The sequence below is a fragment of the Simochromis diagramma genome, unplaced genomic scaffold (genome assembly GCF_900408965.1).
Source record: "Simochromis diagramma unplaced genomic scaffold, fSimDia1.1 OVJJ01000113.1, whole genome shotgun sequence".
NCBI classification, from domain to species: Eukaryota; Metazoa; Chordata; class Actinopteri; order Cichliformes; family Cichlidae; genus Simochromis; species Simochromis diagramma.
Window position 1 is genome coordinate 214,414 of NW_024387142.1, and position 16,848 is coordinate 231,261.

General features: G+C 41.5%; 1 protein-coding gene across 1 annotated transcript in view; it reads right to left on the reverse strand.

Annotated features, from left to right (window-relative positions):
• The window catches only part of zanl (zonadhesin, like), a 66,088-nt gene that overhangs the window by 35,542 nt on the left and 13,698 nt on the right, over positions 1-16,848 (reverse strand). The window contains exons 12-36 of the mRNA XM_040047199.1: positions 16,644-16,789; positions 16,042-16,185; positions 15,805-15,912; positions 13,411-13,580; positions 12,686-12,888; positions 11,853-11,997; positions 11,393-11,586; positions 11,162-11,303; positions 10,755-10,999; positions 8,826-8,974; positions 8,230-8,358; positions 8,005-8,143; positions 7,664-7,805; positions 7,067-7,263; positions 6,740-6,878; positions 6,078-6,194; positions 5,679-5,803; positions 5,098-5,243; positions 4,497-4,640; positions 4,260-4,367; positions 2,286-2,455; positions 1,561-1,763; positions 728-872; positions 268-461; positions 37-178 (exon numbers count right to left, since the gene is read on the reverse strand). Of these exons, the coding sequence (XP_039903133.1) occupies positions 37-178; positions 268-461; positions 728-872; positions 1,561-1,763; positions 2,286-2,455; positions 4,260-4,367; positions 4,497-4,640; positions 5,098-5,243; positions 5,679-5,803; positions 6,078-6,194; positions 6,740-6,878; positions 7,067-7,263; positions 7,664-7,805; positions 8,005-8,143; positions 8,230-8,358; positions 8,826-8,974; positions 10,755-10,999; positions 11,162-11,303; positions 11,393-11,586; positions 11,853-11,997; positions 12,686-12,888; positions 13,411-13,580; positions 15,805-15,912; positions 16,042-16,185; positions 16,644-16,789 (3,886 nt within the window). The remainder of the gene's footprint in view (positions 1-36; positions 179-267; positions 462-727; positions 873-1,560; positions 1,764-2,285; positions 2,456-4,259; positions 4,368-4,496; positions 4,641-5,097; positions 5,244-5,678; positions 5,804-6,077; positions 6,195-6,739; positions 6,879-7,066; positions 7,264-7,663; positions 7,806-8,004; positions 8,144-8,229; positions 8,359-8,825; positions 8,975-10,754; positions 11,000-11,161; positions 11,304-11,392; positions 11,587-11,852; positions 11,998-12,685; positions 12,889-13,410; positions 13,581-15,804; positions 15,913-16,041; positions 16,186-16,643; positions 16,790-16,848) is intronic.

The following is a 16,848-nucleotide window of genomic DNA, read 5'->3' on the forward strand; positions in this document are numbered from 1 at the left end:
CAAGTCAACAACAATAAAGTCAACAAACATTATTACCTTTAGGATAACAGCCTGCAACACCATTAACCTCTCGACACTCTTCAGTGGGGTCACAGGAGTTATCAACACATTCCAAAGTGTAGTTCCCTACACAGCGACACAGCTTTGTGCAGCCATCTCCAAATACTATCTCACCAGGCTGGATAAAATGAAAACAATCAGTACTGAGAAAGTATACTGTATGTCTTTAAATGTACACTGTACACAGTACTAACTAGGACATCTGACCTCATAATAGTTATTGTTGTCATCTAAACAACCACACTTGTCCAGTGGCACGCAGTGCCGTCCTTTGAAGACAAAGCCTGGTTTGCAGAAACACCCAGTGATGCAGGAGCCAGAACAGTTGGTAGAGGGTTCCATACATGTAGGAATGCAAGCTGGACCGCACTCTATATACTCTGCGTTAGGAGGACACAGGTCTGGGTAGAAAGAAAAAGGATTACTGGAAAATGTGCAGATACTCTTTCAGGAACTAAAAAGGTAGGAAGTTATTATGCAGTGTTAACAAACTCAGTCCAAACTAACAACATCAGTTGAGACAGTGGAGGTTTGGAGCGCCTGTTGCTAAAATGACTGCATTTATTTACTGCATTTCTAGGACCAGTCGGATAAAGCACTTGACACTGTAATCCACATCCATGCATTCATGCAGCTATTTCTATGTGAAGCTGTGTGATTAACATACCCAGAGGGTGGCATTCATATTCTCCATCTTGTAGTTGGCAGCTCTCAGTAGTTGGGTTACAGCTGGTGTTATGACACTGTAGCAGACCTCCACTGTGACACATACACTTTTGTTCACAACCCTCCAAGTACCAGTCATCGCCCACCTGACAAATGTACACAGAATGCAAAAAACAATCAAAATTTTGTCATGTAATTCTCTCTTATATGTCTGTGAAGGTTCTCAGTCATCCAGGTCATCGTAGTCAAAGGAGCTTGCAAAGAAAAGCGTCTGGACTTCTTTAAGTCTTTAAGTCTTCAAGCAACTTAAAGAAGTCCAGACGCCTTTCTTTGCAAGCTCCTTTGACATTCTCTCTTATACATCACACGAATATAAAGATCAAAATGATAAATATACATTTGGATGCAAACCAGGGATTCTGTATGCCACTAACTAATTAGGCCAACCTACACTCATTTATTTATTGATTTTGGGCTTGCTAATTGTGGTGGCACCAGTATGTAAATGCTATGACATAAATACAAATTCTATAACACCAGTGTCTTTTAAATTCAGGTAAAATACAGTATAATAAATATAATCTGTGCTTGATAAGTTGAAAGTAAAAATCTTTGTTGTAAAACCAATATTTATGTGCCAACAGTTCTCTGCAGTCTATGCACCCTTAATTTAGCTGAGTTTTAATTTCTTTTGTACTGTAGGGTCTTTGTGTCTCTTGGCGTCTCTCCTGTTGAAGTTATAAAGAGAACTGAAAATGATGTTAGCATGAGCTTAGCACATTTTAAAGGTAAATGGAATATGGTTTGAATTGTTTGGAGGCTGTTTCCACTTACAGGGTGATAGGTTCCACTGGGGTCCACACAACCACAGTCTCTCAGTTCCACACATTTGTCATCACTGAGAATGAAGCCAGGGTTACACTCACAACCCTCCACACACACTTCCTCACAGCCAGGTGGTCCCACCACACCAAGACATGTCTCAGGACATGAACTCACACAAAGGGAGTAGGAGCTATTGGGAGGACAGGTCAGAGCTGTGTGGACAAACACAGGGATGAACAATAATGAGAGGGAACAATGGTGGACAAATAGCAACAGAGAAGGGAGGGGGTAGTAGGATGATTCAAAGACAGGGCACCTACGTATCTCATATTGATTTAACTCAGTGTCATAAATGAAAGCAAGGACAATATTAACTGCATTGAATATTTTACATTGGTTTCAGCATTGTGCACTGTATCTTAAACTCTCCTCCCTATACAATTATAAATATGATTATAAGTTCAATTATAATGTTGGTGAGCAGGATGTAATATATCTTAGTTATATTTACAGATGGATACAACTTCCAAATGGAGAAGCTATGGCATGCACCCCATTTAAAAGGGAAAATGCTGAAGGCTCATTTTTCCAACATGAAAAGGTATTATTCAAGTCTTTATTCATTTATGCTTCAGAATGGGGCTTATCAAGCTAATGGGTGATGTCACTGTGACTATGTTTTATATATCATATATCTTTTAGATATATTTGGTATATCTCAGATTCAAACTTACGGCAGAAGTCTGGAGTTCTCCATTGGTAGACTTTGGCTCCAGCACTATGACATGCGTCAGTGTAGGCCTGGAGCTGGTCACACAGCACGTGCTGCTGGCCATTGAACTGACACATGTCATACACACAGCTTTGGAAGAATGGAGTGGGATTAACTACACTGATGCACTCCCTGTAACAGAGAAAAGCACTCACTTAGCTTAGGTAGGAAAAGGCAGAGGCTCATATATACTGAAAATCTGAGTTCGAACAAACAAACAAGCTACATTTGGTGGTGAAACAGTCAACAATTGTTGCATAAGTTTAGCAACAATTCACTAGATGGGGCCATTGAATAAAGGTGAATGGCTTAAACATGAATTGAACTGCGGTTTGGGGAAAGTCTCGCTGGGGACTGGCGGCCGCTCCTGGGCTGGCCGATCCCCAAAGAAGACATCCCCTAGAAGCAGCAATAACTGTGCATTGTGAAGGTGAAAGACCTCTGCAGTAATAATTCAATTTTTCAATTCAATTTATTTATACAGCCCCAAATCACAACAACAATCGCCTCAAGGTGCTTTATATGTAAGGTAGACCCTGCAATAATACCTACAGAGAAAACCCAACAATCATATGACTCCCTATGAGCAAGCACTTTGGTGACAGTGGGAAGGAACAACTCCTTTTAACGGGAAGAAACTTCTGGCAAAACCATTCCCATGGAAGGACAGCCATCTGCCGCTACAGGTTGAGGTGGAAGAAGGAAAGCAGGACAAAAGAGAAGCGCAGAGAGAAGATGGTCAAGGATTCCAGAGAGTGGAGTGGTTGAGTTCGGAAAATTACGAAGGAATGGTGGGAGAAGACCACAAAGCAAATTTCAGAAAACGAAAGACCTTAATAGCTGAATGAGGAGAACCCCTGATCGAGTGGCAACGTGGCTTGACTGGTGTGGAGGCTGGATGGATGCATGTTTGTATTTTAAGACATGAGGCAATGGCTTGACGGCTCGTAAAAGCTATTCTGCTGTGTTTGAAAATGATCGATATGGAGACAAAGACTGGCAATACGGTGTCAGGAATGTGCATTGTTACATTTTGTGAAAGATAGATAGATGCATGGACCCTGGCATCCAAGTTATTGGGGAAAGTGGGAGGAGAAACTGGCTTCCAGGTGCCAAAAAGCACGCTGCTGCATTTTGCTCAGGAGAGATAGAGGGAAGAAAAGCTTGCTACTGCAAATGAAGGAAAAGAACTGGCATCCCGGTGCCAGATGTATGCTGGCAAATTTGAAAAAGACAGAGAAATAGAACCTGGAATACCATTGCAAAAAGCATTCTGCTGGATTTGTAAAGGAGGAAAAGAGAAAGAGAACCTGGCATTCCAGTGCCAAAAAACATGCTGCTGCATTTTTGTGAAAAAGGGAGGGATGGAAGAGGAACTGGCAACCCGGTTCTAAAAGCTTGCTCCTGCATTTAAGAAGGAGGGATAGAGAAAGAAAGCCTGACATCCTAGTGCCAAGAAGCATGCTGCTGCATTGTGCGAGGGAGGGATAGAGGGGAAGGGAAACTGGAATCTCCTGGGTAGAAAACCTTGTTGATGCATTTGCAAATGAGGAATAATAACTTGGCATCCTGGTGCCAAAAGCTCACTGTTGCATTTGCAAAGGAGGGTTATAGAAAGAACCTGGTATCCCAGGTTTTTTGCAACGATAGATAGAGATAAACTGTCAAGTCATTGGTAAAAACTTGCTGCTGCGTTTGAGAATGAGGGAAAAAGAACGAAACTGGCATCCCAGTGCCAGAAGGGTTCATTACAGCATTACAGTAATAGTATTGAAAATATTTATTCATATTTTACAGGTCAGTTGGGTGATTACCAGGCATGCTGCCATCTATTTCATGATTTTATAAGGTCAGGAAAAAAACGTTGTAAAATCCCAGGAATCCCATCAGTTTAACCAAGTCGATAACCAAAAGTGGAGGGGTTGTGAAGTCTTACCGGAAGGGTCCAGTAGGGTCTGTAATTTTACCACATTTCTCTGGTTTTACAACTTCAGCTTCCAAGTTGGGGTCACAGTCTGGATCAGGCTTTGTTCCTGGGGTACATCTGGTCAATACAAATACAAAACACAGTTACATCCTCTTCAGTTTGTCAGAAAGAGCCGGACAGTAAGGTAACAAAAGACATAACCAGAAGAAATCCAAAAGACAGAAAGATAGATATGTTGGAACTCACGAGTCATCTTCATCGTCTTTGGTCTGCCAGCTGTTCCCAAAGTCATTACTATTTCCTGCCACAGTGCCATCTGGTTTAGTGAAGTCATTGTCTGGGTTCCCATCATAGTCACCACAAAGGCCACACATTTGGTCATAGTAGGAGCTGGTAGGACAAAGTCAAGGCAGGATATGTAGGATTAAAATAAGACAAGCTTAAGAATATTTGCAATGTTTAATAAGGTGTTGCTTGGCCTTTTATTGTAATTCTAGAAACAAATGAAGAGAATGCAAAAATCCCTGATACAATAAACCAGGGCATCGTTAGTATATATTAAAAGTTGCATATGTCCACAATATGCACACAAATGGACTGCTATGCTTTTTTTTTTTAAGTTTTCACAACATACATAAAACAACTGGTGACGTTCAGCAGTTTAGATCGTTATCTATCAAAATTTCTTCAGATCGTTAGGTTATGGTTGCATCGGAGGAAAGTGGTCATCAAAAAAAAGAATGATGGAGCAATGGAGACAGTGGTCAGGTGTATTGTATGAATGTGTGAAGCAAATAAAAAGAAGTTCTACAATATCAAAATAGTTCAAACCAATATTTATACTAACCTGGGAACTGAGATCTGGGCATAATGGTTTCCATCCCAACGCACCCTCAGGCCAAAGGATGTTTGAAGCGTGATGAACTGACCAGCAAGACTAATAGACATGAGAGGAGAGGGGGAGTGGGGCAGAGCCACCCGTACTCCGTTCACCTGATTCAGTGATGAAGAAAAAGATGTTAAGAATATAAGAATATAAAGATGTTAAACAGACTGTGTAAACGTCTAATTGGTGGACAGGTCAGGGAGTATAAAAGTACAAAGAGTGTGCAATGTGCAGTATATCAGGCAAAAACAGACTTTGTATAGTTTTAACAAGCAAGAAAGATATTGCTTTATGCCTATCACACTGTGTTATCTTTGGCATAGATTCAACTGACAAAATGGGAAAAATCTGTTTTGTTTTTTTACATGCTGTTAGCAACAAAGTAACTAAAGATATCATTTGAGTTCTTTGCTAAAATGTCAGTTATGTGTAGACATAAGACATCCACGGTGATGATACAACTACTGTGTGGGATGTCTGCTGGCACACATTTTACTTAAAGATGGGAAATACAAGAGATAGTAATTCATTCACATACTGACCAGTGTTCTACTGCTCTTCATCAGGGTCACAGTAATTCCATCCACTGTCACATATAGCTTCCTCAGGTATGACACTCCTGCAACTCCTCTCTCTTCATTCTTTGCCTCCACAGAGAACCAAGGGCCTGCACAGGGAAGACCACGACAATCAGGAATATTGTGTGTTTATATTAAAGGTGAATATTGGCATTAACATACAAACCACCACTGACATTCAGTGTCTTCTCTTTGCAGCAAACGTGAATGAAAACAATATATGTCATGCTTTGCGATGAAAATAATAAATGAGTAAATTTAGCTCATTTAAACTTTCATTTGTGCGTGTGGTGTGGCAAGACTAGAACAGGTGCAATGAAACCCAAACATCTTAATGAATAAATGTCTCAAAATAGTGTGTACCTGTGCTGTTCCTACAGGTTCTTGCCAGTGTGTAAGTACAGGTTCCCATGAAGCTGTAGTACTTCTTGTCAAAGGTGTTGTAGTGTGGATCCCCAGAAACTACACAATCCTGAAAGCCTGAGAGAGGGAAAAACATCAGGAACATCAGACTGAAACACAGATGAAGCCACTGTAGAACAATTACCTAATAACAGTGCAGTTCACTGTTGCTTTGGAATTGTACTGGCATTAAAATAGATGCAAGGAATATATCATTTCCTGACTAGACAAAAATTTGTATTATTTCAATTTCTTTTCTGCAACTCTGTGATTTTGCATTATAAAGAAATGCATGTAACAAGTGTTGTTATAGACAAACTGTACAGAAGAGAGCAAAAGAAACATAACAGCAACACACACATAAATATTTCACTGTTATTGAAAGTAAAAGACGCCTGTGGGTTGTGCTTCTCTATCTTCCATTACTCAGTCTAATTATGTATATTAGAGCAGGGATAGAAAATGGTAGTTTGAGAACTTTGACAAAGTCTACAGCATCACATCAAACACAGTTGCAAAACTTTTCAGGTTGGCAGTCCAACCCATGAGATCTGGAAACCTACTTAGAATATAATGGCTACAGCTTTGCTGTGTTTTTTTAGGTGTGAACATTACAAACATACTCGTAGGATAGCAGCCCAGCTCTCCATCCTGAAGTTTACATTCATGCATTGGGGGGCATTCAGAGGCTTCACAGGTAATTCCAGCTGCACCACACCAACATTTTCGCTTGCAGTCTTCCTCAAAAAACTCCTCTCCAGGCTGACAAACAGACAACAAAATTGACAATTAAGCATAGCAGGCACAGATGATTCTTTGTAGATCATTTTATGCATGTATGTATGAAAATGTTGTTTTAGAGAGGACATAAAGAGACTGCAAGTGACCTGACTTGAAATACAAAGGACCAAATGATTCACTGCCGGCCTATCAGACCCACTTCACCATACCTCATAATACTGGCCGTTCGTGTGGTTGCAGCCACACATGTTCTCCTTAACGCACTTGCCAGCACTCAGGACATAGCTGGGATCACACACACAGGACTCGGAGCAGGGACCAGAGCAGGAGGGGGGTTTTCCAAAGCATGTTTCCTGACAAGGATCTGCACAAGGTTCGTAGTGGCTGTTTGGGGGACAGCTCAGTGCTAAGCAGACCACAAGAGGTTGAAGTTAGTGATAGGAAACAAAAGTATGTGCTGGTTAAAATATAAAATGACAGCTTTTCACAAGAAAAGAGATACGTCTTTGGCACTTCCAGCTGTGTTGTCTTCCGTGTAACTAGATTGTTTGAGTTTGGTGGTAACCCAGTCTCCTGCAGCCTCTTGGCATATGTTGTCTGCCCAACTAGGTATGCTAAAGCAGCACTCCCTCAGTTAACTTTAGTGAGTAGGAAGCCCGTATGAAGTACTCTTCCACAAGTCAAAACTGACATAAACTTCTTTGTGTTATTTTCTCCCAACTACTCAGCCAAGCTGATTTTTACCTAATGATATACCTAAAGATATTTTACTACTAAATTAAATCATTTGTCCTTCCAATACTCACGGCAGAAGGTTTCATTCCTCCATGGTCCAAGGTTGACCCCACGATCTTGGCATTCATTGACATAGGCTTCAATGGCTTCACACAAAATGGGCTTGGCACCATCCAGCTCACACAAGTCAAAGACACAGTCCCTGAAGTAATTCTGAGAACAAACAATCACTTTGTTACAATGCTTTATATTGTGTGACCATCTAAAACCATATATTCAAATTATTCCACTATTACGAATATCACATTTTCACCCTGAATGCACACACACATACACAAATACAACAAGCTCAGAATAAGGACCTGTTCCACATTTGTTTATTATATGTGCACTATCCTCTACATGAACATACATTGGGGTTGACTTTGGGATGGCACACAGCAAAAGGTCCATTTTTGTCCAGCAGAATGCCACAATATCCAGAGCTTTCATACAGTTCCTGTTCTTCTTCATTGCACCCAGGGATGGTAGTGTTGGGTTTCTCATTACATCTGTCAAGACAGACCATCATCTTAAGAACATTTGTCTTTTGTCAATGGTAAATGTTTCTTTACACTTGCATCTCTGCAATACTCACTCTGGATTCATGTTCCAACTGTGTCCAAAGTCATTGGCATTTTCAGCTAAGCTTCCATCCGGTTTGCGGAAGTCATCTTTGGTATCTCCATCATAGTTGCCACACAGGCCACACAGCTTGTTCTGATAGCTGCAGATTGCAGAAAATGATTGTGTTAGAGTCTTATGCAAGAAAGACTAACAATTCAGCCAGAACTACAACGTGTTTTAATTCCAGCCAAGTTTCTTTTCAGCAGTAGACTAAACCCCACACATTAGTAAGACTAAAAGTTCAGACATGTACATTTGATGCTTTTGATAGCATCAGCATAGAATTAACTAGTCAGGAAATTAGAAGTTTTGTGTGATTTTATCTTGAAATTTTGAGGGAGCTGTTTGTGTTGCCCCTGCTAAATTGTTTAAATAAATTATCCTAGCTGTGTCATTAATCTCTGCCTTTATCACCTTACTACTCCTTACAGATAAAGGATTCATGTTCAGTATATGAATATGTGTTATAGTTTTAGTTGTATCAGCATGGATGTAGATTTCTGGACTGGTGAACTTGTGATTAAAACACCACTTTATAAGGAAACCATGAATTTGGTCTTCACTCACTCTTCGATTACTTTGATGTCCATGAAGGAGTTTCCATCATAGCGAACCGTCACACCAAAGTTCATGGAGACAGTGTAGTGTTTTCCTGACTTGAACACAGAAATACCAGGGGACGGAGACAGTGGCAGATTGACATTGGTCCCATTAACCTGTATGGGAAAATAGGCAGAGTACATCAAATCTGGTCAATTATTAGCCAACATTTTCATTTTTGAATTACTCATGTCACAACATTACTATCTGTAACTGAAAAGAAACTTTCCTATATCATGCCAGTGATGTCTGAACAACTCAGCTCTTGCCCGACATGTCAAACGCAGCTGCCGGCATGACAAGCGAGAGTGGATCGAAGCCAAAGGCATGGATGCCCAAGAAAACAGTAGACCAGAATGATACCCGAATCTTAAATCGCATTGTTCGAGATTAAACAGGGGCTCGCGGTGGCCGCTTGGTCCCAATCCGAGACAAAATGGACGAGTCCTCCTCACTGAAGCTGAGCAAGACCAACGTTGAGCCAAACAGTTCTGCGATACTTTAAACCAGCCCTGAGCCACTCCACTTGTTCGAGGCCGAAGAACTTGCACCCTCCATGGTTCTTCTTCCTGTCGATTTCGGAAAAATCAGCAACGCCGAAGTCAAGACAGCGATGTTGGCCTGGACGAGTTCCTCCCCACAATGCTGAAGGACGACGAAGCCCAGTTGGATGCCGCCCTTAGAAGTCCCCTAAATGCCTGCTGGTCAACATCGCGTGTACCCTAAGAATGGGTAATTTCAATGACTTCAAGAAAGCTTTTGACAACGTCCACCGGCCGACTCTATGGGCTATCCCACGTCAATATGGAGTCCCCCAGCAGTTTGTAGACGCCTTCTGTGGTCTCTGCTCCAACTCCCGGTTCTGCGTCCAGACAGATGATTGGATGGCGCCCTTAGAAGACCCCTAAACGCCTGCTGGACAACATCGCGTGTACCCTATGAATGGGCAAAAGGTGTTATCACCAAACTTCCCGAAAGGCGATTTGGGTGACTGTGACAACTGCCGGGGCATCACGCTGCTGTCGGCACCCGGGAAAGTGCTTTTCCTCATTCTTTTGAATTGGCTACTGGGCCCCTACTGGGCTCGACTACGGAAGACCTCCAAGAATGGACTGCAGCTTTGCAGAGGGAGGTGAGGAAAGTCGGATTACGAATCAGCGCCAAGAAAACCAAGGTACTTAGAGTTGGCTACACAACTGCCCATGTTCCCGTCATAATCAACCAATAGCGTGCTGAAAAGCTGGAAAATTTCACATGTCTGGGCAGCATCATCTCGAATGACAAATGACGGGTTATCTGATGAAGATGTCAACACCAGAGTAGGGAAGGCTGCCGGTGTCCTCCGACATCTACAATTCAATTCATTTAAATTCAATGTTTTTTATATAGCCCCAAATCACAAATACAGTCACCTCAAGGTGCTTTATATTGTAAGATAGACCCTACAATAATACATACAGAGAAAAAAAACAACAATCATATGACCCCATTGACCAAGCACTTTGGTGACAGAGGCGTCTTTTAACAGGAAGAAGCCTTTGGCAGAACCAGCGAAAGCAAGGCCGACCAAATATCACATGGCGTCGAACGTTTATGGATGATCTGAAAACAGTCGACATCGCCTGGGACGAAGCTGAAACATTCGCCCCTGACCAACATCGATGGAGATTGTTAGCTGCCTGATGCATTGCTCGGCGTAGGAGGAACTAAGTGCTAAGTGTAAGTGCAAGTTTCTTTCCATGGTCAATTGCAGTGGTTTTCAGAAGTGTTCCTGAGCATGTGCAGTGATTTGTACCACAGAATGATGTTTGTTTGTAATGCAGTAGTGCCTGATAACGTGAAAGCGTGATTGGTTTTCACATGCAAAACATCCTGTTTCTTCTTCTCATGTCTTACCTGCACAGTGCCACCTTTGAGAATGGAGATCTTTATCATCTGTGCGTATACATGTACGGCATTCACATAGGAGATGGTCGGCCTGTTATACCGGTTTTCATTGTCAGTATGGACCTCAAAGTAGGGCACAGTTGTGTCATTGCATGGACTAGACATCAGATAGCTGCAGTTGCCCATGAAGTCATATTTGCGTTTGTCAAAGCTGGTGTAGTGTGGATCGCCAGATGCTATGCATGTGGATGTACCTAAAGGAATAATATATGAGAAAATTGTAATTTCCACACTGTCAACTATCAAGTTATACCAACTGACTGTAAAGCACAACACAAGGTGCTCCTTGTGCAGATGTAATTTATTACACTGCATTAAATCAAGTCAACAACAATAAAGTCAACAAACATTATTACCTTTAGGATAACAGCCTGCAACACCATTAACCTCTCGACACTCTTCAGTGGGGTCACAGGAGTTATCAACACATTCCAAAGTGTAGTTCCCTACACAGCGACACAGCTTTGTGCAGCCATCTCCAAATACTATCTCACCAGGCTGGATAAAATGAAAACAATCAGTGCTGAGAAAGTATACTGTATGTCTTTAAATGTACACTGTACACAGTACTAACTAGGACATCTGACCTCATAATAGTTATTGTTGTCATCTAAACAACCACACTTGTCCAGTGGCACGCAGTGCCGTCCTTTGAAGACAAAGCCTGGTTTGCAGAAACACCCAGTGATGCAGGAGCCAGAACAGTTGGTAGAGGGTTCCATACATGTAGGAATGCAAGCTGGACCGCACTCTATATACTCTGCGTTAGGAGGACACAGGTCTGGGTAGAAAGAAAAAGGATTACTGGAAAATGTGCAGATACTCTTTCAGGAACTAAAAAGGTAGGAAGTTATTATGCAGTGTTAACAAACTCAGTCCAAACTAACAACATCAGTTGAGACAGTGGAGGTTTGGAGCGCCTGTTGCTAAAATGACTGCATTTATTTACTGCATTTCTAGGACCAGTCGGATAAAGCACTTGACACTGTAATCCACATCCATGCATTCATGCAGCTATTTCTATGTGAAGCTGTGTGATTAACATACCCAGAGGGTGGCATTCATATTCTCCATCTTGTAGTTGGCAGCTCTCAGTAGTTGGGTTACAGCTGGTGTTATGACACTGTAGCAGACCTCCACTGTGACACATACACTTTTGTTCACAACCCTCCAAGTACCAGTCATCGCCCACCTGACAAATGTACACAGAATGCAAAAAACAATCAAAATTTTGTCATGTAATTCTCTCTTATATGTCTGTGAAGGTTCTCAGTCATCCAGGTCATCGTAGTCAAAGGAGCTTGCAAAGAAAAGCGTCTGGACTTCTTTAAGTCTTTAAGTCTTCAAGCAACTTAAAGAAGTCCAGACGCCTTTCTTTGCAAGCTCCTTTGACATTCTCTCTTATACATCACACGAATATAAAGATCAAAATGATAAATATACATTTGGATGCAAACCAGGGATTCTGTATGCCACTAACTAATTAGGCCAACCTTTACTCATTTATTTATTGATTTTGGGCTTGCTAATTGTGGTGGCACCAGTATGTAAATGCTATGACATAAATACAAATTCTATAACACCAGTGTCTTTTAAATTCAGGTAAAATACAGTATAATAAATATAATCTGTGCTTGATAAGTTGAAAGTAAAAATCTTTGTTGTAAAACCAATATTTATGTGCCAACAGTTCTCTGCAGTCTATGCACCCTTAATTTAGCTGAGTTTTAATTTCTTTTGTACTGTAGGGTCTTTGTGTCTCTTGGCGTCTCTCCTGTTGAAGTTATAAAGAGAACTGAAAATGATGTTAGCATGAGCTTAGCACATTTTAAAGGTAAATGGAATATGGTTTGAATTGTTTGGAGGCTGTTTCCACTTACAGGGTGATAGGTTCCACTGGGGTCCACACAACCACAGTCTCTCAGTTCCACACATTTGTCATCACTGAGAATGAAGCCAGGGTTACACTCACAACCCTCCACACACACTTCCTCACAGCCAGGTGGTCCCACCACACCAAGACATGTCTCAGGACATGAACTCACACAAAGGGAGTAGGAGCTATTGGGAGGACAGGTCAGAGCTGTGTGGACAAACACAGGGATGAACAATAATGAGAGGGAACAATGGTGGACAAATAGCAACAGAGAAGGGAGGGGGTAGTAGGATGATTCAAAGACAGGGCACCTACGTATCTCATATTGATTTAACTCAGTGTCATAAATGAAAGCAAGGACAATATTAACTGCATTGAATATTTTACATTGGTTTCAGCATTCTGCACTGTATCTTAAACTCTCCTCCCTATACAATTATAAATATGATTATAAGTTCAATTATAATGTTGGTGAGCAGGATGTAATATATCTTAGTTATATTTACAGATGGAGACAACTTTCAAATGGAGAAGCTATGGCATGCACCCCATTTAAAAGGGAAAATGCTGAAGGCTCATTTTTCCAACATGAAAAGGTATTATTCAAGTCTTTATTCATTTATGCTTCAGAATGGGGCTTATCAAGCCAATGGGTGATGTCACTGTGACTATGTTTTATATATCATATATCTTTTAGATATATTTGGTATATCTCAGATTCAAACTTACGGCAGAAGTCTGGAGTTCTCCATTGGTAGACTTTGGCTCCAGCACTATGACATGCATCAGTGTAGGCCTGGAGCTGGTCACACAGCACGTGCTGCTGGCCATTGAACTGACACATGTCATACACACAGCTTTGGAAGAATGGAGTGGGATTAACTACACTGATGCACTCCCTGTAACAGAGAAAAGCACTCACTTAGCTTAGGTAGGAAAAGGCAGAGGCTCATATACTGAAAATCTGAGTTCGAACAAACAAACAAGCTACATTTGGTGGTGAAACAGTCAACAATTGTTGCATAAGTTTAGCAACAATTCACTAGCTGGGGCCAGTGAATAAAGGTGAATGGCTTAAACATGAATTGAACTGCGGTTTGGGGAAGGCCTTGCTGGGGACTGGCGGCGGCTCCTGGGCTGGCAGATCCCCATGTACTAATGAGAAGTGAAACAGTTAAAGAATTGAAATTGAAAAAGGGGAGGGAGGGTTGGGAATGAATGGTAGAACAAACAGCTAGTAGTACTGGGGGATTATATATAGATAAGAACAGGTAGGGAAGTGTTTGGATATTTTATCTCTAATTCACTAGCTGAGCCCACATCCTCATTTTACATTTTACAGTGTTTCTATTAGAAAAAGGTGAATGGCTTAAACATGAATTGAACTGAGCTTTAGGGAAGGGCGCAGAGGGGACTGGCGCCTCCTGGGCTGGCAGATCCCCAAAGAAGGCATCCCCTAGAGGCAGCAATAATTGTGCATTGTGAAGGTGAAAGACCTCTGCAGTAATAATTCAATTTTTCAATTCAATTTATTTATACAGCCCCAAATCACAACAACAATCGCCTCAAGGCGCTTTATATGTAAGGTAGACCCTGCAATAATACCTACAGAGAAAACCCAACAATCATATGACTCCCTATGAGCAAGCACTTTGGCGACAGTGGGAAGGAACAACTCCTTTTAACGGGAAGAAACCTCTGGCAAAACCATTCCCATGGAAGACCAGCCATCTGCCGCTACCGGTTGAGGTGGAAGAAGGAAAGCAGGACAAAAGAGAAGCGCAGAGAGAAGGTGGTCAAGGATTCCAGAGAGTAGAGTGGTTGAGTTCGGAAAATTACAAAGGAATGGTGGGAGAAGACATCAAAGCAAATTTCAGACAACGAAAAGACCTTAATAGCTGAATGAGGAGAACCCCTGATTAAGTGGCAACGTGGCTCGACTGGTGTGGAGGCTGGATGGATGCATGTCTGTATTTTAAGACATCAGGCAATGGCTTGACGGCTCGTAAAAGCTTTTACTGCTGTATTTGAAAATGATCGATATAGAGACAAAGACTGGCAATATGGTGTCAGGAATGTGCTTTGTTACATTTTGTGAAAGATAGATAGATGCATGGACCCTGGCATCCAAGTTATTGGGGAAAGAGGAAAGAGAAACTGGCTTCCAGGTTCCAAAAAGCACGCTGCTGCATTTTGCTCAGGAGAGATAGAGGGAAGAAAAGCTTGCTACTGCAAATGAAGGAAAAGAACCTGGCATCCCGGTGCCAGATGTATGCTGGCGAATTTGAAAAAGACGGACAGAGAAATAGAACCTGGAATACCATTGCAAAAAGCATTCGGCTGGATTTGTAAAGGAGGAAAAGAGAAAGAAAACATGGCATCCCAGTGCTAAAAGCCTGCTGCTGCATTTGTAAAGGAGGAACAGAAAAAGAAACCCAGAATCCCGGGCCCAAAAGCTTGCTGGTACATTTGCAAAGGAGGGACAGAGAAAGAGAACCTGGCATTCCAGTGCCAAAAAACATGCTGCTGCATTTTTGTGAAAAGGGGAGTGAGGGAAGAGGAACTGGCAACCCGGTGGTAAAAGCTTGCTCCTGCATTTAAGAAGGAGGGGTAGATAAAGAAAGCCTGACATCCTAGTGCCAAGAAGCATGCTGCTGCATTTTGCGAGGGAGGGATAGAGGGGAAGGGAAACTGGAATCTCCTGGGTAGAAAACCTTGTTGATGCATTTGCAAATGAGGAATAATAACTTGGCATCCTGGTGCCAAAAGCTCACTGTGGCATTTGCAAAGGAGGGTTATAGAAAGAACCTGGTATCCCAGGTTTTTTGCAACGATAGATGGAGATAAACTGGCAAGTCATTGGTAAAAACTTGCTGCTGCGTTTGAGAATGAGGGACAAAGAACGAAACTGGTATCCCAGTGCCAGAAGGGTTCATTACAGCATTACAGTAATAGTATTGAAAATATTTATTCATATTTTACAGGTCAGTTGGGTGATTACCAGGCATGCTGCCATCTAGTTCATGATTTTATAAAGTCAGGAAAAAAACGTTGTAAAAACCCAGGAATCCCATCAGTTTAACCAAGTTGATAACCAAAAGTGGAGGGGTTGTGAAGTCTTACCGGAAGGGTCCAGTAGGGTCTGTAATTTTACCACATTTCTCTGGTTTTACAACTTCAGCTTCCAAGTTGGGGTCACAGTCTGGATCAGGCTTTGTTCCTGGGGTACATCTGGTCAATACAAATACAAAACACAGTTAAATCCTCTTCAGTTTGTCAGAAAGAGTCCGACAGTAAGGTAACAAAAGACATAACCAGAAGAAATCCAAAAGACAGAAAGATAGATATGTTGGAACTCACGAGTCATCTTCATCGTCTTTGGTCTGCCAGCTGTTCCCAAAGTCATTACTATTTCCTGCCACAGTGCCATCTGGTTTAGTGAAGTCATTGTCTGGGTTCCCATCATAGTCACCACAAAGGCCACACATTTGGTCATAGTAGGAGCTGGTAGGACAAAGTCAAGGCAGGATATGTAGGATTAAAATAAGACAAGCTTAAGAATATTTGCAATGTTTAATAAGGTGTTGCTTGGCCTTTTATTGTAATTCTAGAAACAAATGAAGAGAATGCAAAAATCCCTGATACAATAAACCAGGGCATCGTTAGTATATATTAAAAGTTGCATATGTCCACAATATGCACACAAATGGACTGCTATGCTTTTTTTTTTTTAAGTTTTCACAACATACATAAAACAACTGTTGATGTTCAGCAGTTTAGATCGTTATCTATCAAAATTTCTTCAGATCGTTAGGTTATGGTTGCATCGGAGGAAAGTGGTCATCAAAAAAAAGAATGATGGAGCAATGGAGACAGTGGTCAGGTGTATTGTATGAATGTGTGAAGCAAATAAAAATAAGTTCTACAATATCAAAATAGTTCAAACCAATATTTATACTAACCTGGGAACTGAGATCTGGGCATAATGGTTTCCATCCCAACGCACCCTCAGGCCAAAGGATGTTTGAAGCGTGATGAACTGACCAGCAAGACTAATAGACATGAGAGGAGAGGGGGACTGGGGCAGAGCCACCCGTACTCCGTTCACCTGATTCAGTGATGAAGAAAAAGATGTTAAGAATATAAGAATATAAAGATGTTAAACAG